The following is a 3,069-nucleotide window of genomic DNA, read 5'->3' on the forward strand; positions in this document are numbered from 1 at the left end:
ACAGTGGTTCGAGTCCAGCCCGAGCTGAGCAGCAGCTGAGCTGCCAACAGGTAGCAGGATGGCTCAGCTAAAAACAAACAAAGAAACAAACAAAACAAAAAATACATCATGACTTTTCAGACAACCCAATAGATGGAATGGCTGTCAACAGAAAATAAAGATAGCACCTATCTACCCTATACCCCCCTTCAAAGAGGATGAAAATTGGAGGGGAAAAAAAAAAAAGAGTGGTAAATAAGATACAGAAGTGGTTCTATTGGTATCCCCAGCTAAGACCTTAATTTGCTCCCAAGTCTCAGACCTTTTCTCCTCAGGCCATGGACCTTCAAATTTGGCTTTCTAAACATCATTAGAAGGGTGTGCCTCTTCCCTAAGTAGCTGGGTAATTTCCTCTGATGATGGCTTCCCCTGATTGGCCCTCACTCACCTGGATATCGTCTTCTTTCTTTCCTCACAACTTTATAGGGCTCTTTTCCTTGCTCCAATAAGGAAATCACATCTGGTTTAGAAATGAAGCACCCTGGTTAAAAGAAAAAAAATGTAAGGTGATATGAAAATAAAAAATAAATTCAAAATTACCTCGATTCAGTCTTTTTTAAAAATTTTATTGGGAACAGTGTGTTTTTCCAAGACTCATCAGCTCCAAGTCAAGTAGTTGTTTCAATCTAGTTGTGGAGGGCGCAACTCAGTGGCCCAAGTGGATATCGAACCAGCAACCTTGGTGTTATGAGCACTGCGCTCTAACCAACTGAGCTAACTGGCTGCCCCACCTCGATACAGCCTTGGTTAACTTTTTTTTTTTTTAGCTGAGCCATCCTGCCACCTGTTGGCAGCTCAGCGGTTGGTTAACTTTTTTAATAAACTATGAGTCAAATGGTAATTGTTAAAGCCTTTAGAATGAAGAAGGGCAAGATGGTTAAAAAAAAGTCATATTAAAGTTACATAATAAACAGATATTAGAGAGGGAGGGAAAAGATCTTATTTTAATTTATATTCATACAAGTACTCTTTCTCGAGAGGCAATAGTACTTGACAGCACAGAATGCCTGGGTTCAAATCCTACCTCTGCCACATCCCAGGTGCGTGACCTTGCACAATTTATTTCTATGCTTTATTTTTCTCATCTATAAAATAAGGATAATAATAGTTATCTATTTTACACGATTGTTGAGAAGGTTACATTAATTTATATCTATATCTAAACATTGACTACAATATCTACTAAGTGCTACATATATTTTATTAGCTATTTTTATTATTATTTTGCTGAGAGGAAAACAAGAAGTTTCCTGAGGCATTTATTGTTTTTTCTTAGGCTATTTATACAATGTTAAATACAAAGTTCTTGGATATTTAACTTTCAATAATAAAAATAGGCAAAAGTGAATATGTTTGTTTAATAAAAAGAATGAGTTCTCTTGAATTGGAAATAAATACTGTTGATCCAACTTATCACTACAAAAATTATGTGTTCTTTTGATAATCAAAGAAAACCCAAGAATTTAGGTATAGGTATTTTCCTTACAGGTAAACCAACAAATAACAAAATACCTATAGCAATTCTAAGTTCAAACACAAAGTGAAACCTGATTTCTTTAACACTGATAGGGCTATAAATCACCCAGATTTCAAATCCAACCCTTTCATCATTAAGGAAGGCCTGAAGGCCACTTAAAGATGGGAAAGATGAATATGCTTAATGGAGACACTCACTTTCAAACAAATGTAGCTCAAACCATTCTCTTGAAAATAGGGAGCAGAAATTTAGGTAATTTCTTGAAAGATATTGCTGAAATTTTCAGAGAAGAAAGCATTACTGAGAACAGAATCTGTATTACTAGAAGCAGGTAACCTACCCAATGAGACCAAGTTGTTGTAGTTCTCCAACATCACATCTCTATACAAGTCCCTCTGTTCCAAATCCAGGTAGTCCCACTCCTCTTGAGAGAACACTACGGACACNTCACTGAACATCACTGATCCCTGAAACAAACAACCATATAATACAATTAAAAGGAAAGAAAATTGGTTTTAAGATGGAAGGAGTAGAGTGTCAACCTGAAAATAAAATACCAAAGTAAGAAATAACAAGAGTTTAGTTAAGATCTAAAAGAACAAGTTATTCGGGATGAGCTGATTCAGGCAGAAACCCAAATAGTGTGAAGGCAAGGGGCATTTATGGGAAAGGGAAGGGGAATAATTATATCAACAGAAGGAAGGAATTTCTCCAGGTGCAATAAGCTAACATAGTGATGCTAAATATAAAGAATGCCTTTAATTTTCAGTGGGCAGTCACAATGTGTTTCCTTGGCTTTGCAAACAGTTGTTTGGAATACAATGTTGCTTTATTTAGGCCCAGTCCCAAGGTTATTTTGCCCAGCTTTTACATTCCAAAGGTTTGAGGGGTAAGAGGTAAGACGTCCAAGGCAGTTCCTATGGGATGGTAGTTCTGACATCTTTTTGAAGTGACTCCATTTATATTATTTTATACGAGGATAAATTCATGTGAAACTTTAGTTGCTGATAAAACATATATTATTGCAATGTCAAGTATATTCTTCTTTGTAGTCTTTTATTTCCCATTTAAAAATTTATGAGAAAAGTAAAGAGAAAAAAAAAGGGCCGGCCGAGTGGCGCATTGGTTAAGGGCTGGCTTGGGACGCCAGAGGGCCCCGGTTTGGGTCCCACATATGAGGGCCAGTGACACTGCCCTCTACGGCTAAGATGCTGAACAACAGCTCAACTTGGAGCTGGGCTGCCATGAGTCACCAGGAATGGTGTAGGCTGCAACCCTTGCTGCAGTGGGTTGCCATGGGCTACCATGTGTAGCCAGCAGCCAGCGTGAGCAGCCAGCAGCCACCATGAGTGGCCGTCCAGAAGCCGGCGACTGATCTGCCTCACCCGGGAAGAGCTCAATGATGGTGCTAACTTGGGCCAGTGAAGCAACGTCCTCCACAACTACACTGAAGAACAAAAGGACAGCAACTTGTCTGTTCCCATCCCCCAATTCCCCAATAAAAAGCTTTAAAAAAAGAAAAAAAAAAGGCTTCCCTCTCACCATAACTAAAA

The 3,069-nt window shown here is 38.5% G+C and overlaps 1 protein-coding gene across 8 annotated transcripts in view; it reads right to left on the reverse strand.

Annotated features, from left to right (window-relative positions):
- The window catches only part of LOC109377894 (zinc finger protein 82 homolog), a 65,083-nt gene that overhangs the window by 10,716 nt on the left and 51,298 nt on the right, over positions 1 to 3,069 (reverse strand). For 5 of the 8 annotated variants that reach the window (XM_019634366.1, XM_019634370.1, XM_019634368.1 and 2 more), the window contains 2 exons: positions 1,857 to 1,983; positions 428 to 520 (listed from right to left, as the gene is read on the reverse strand). The exons of 2 other annotated variants lie outside the window; for them this stretch is intronic. In XM_019634366.1, coding sequence (XP_019489911.1) covers positions 428 to 520; positions 1,857 to 1,983 — 220 coding nt within the window. Of the gene's footprint in view, positions 1 to 427; positions 521 to 1,063; positions 1,125 to 1,856; positions 1,984 to 3,069 lie in introns of those variants that run through there. One more of the 8 variants, XM_019634372.1, reaches the window with a different exon arrangement.

This window comes from Hipposideros armiger, unplaced genomic scaffold (assembly GCF_001890085.2).
Source record: "Hipposideros armiger isolate ML-2016 unplaced genomic scaffold, ASM189008v1 scaffold_1611, whole genome shotgun sequence".
Lineage (NCBI taxonomy): Eukaryota > Metazoa > Chordata > Mammalia > Chiroptera > Hipposideridae > Hipposideros > Hipposideros armiger.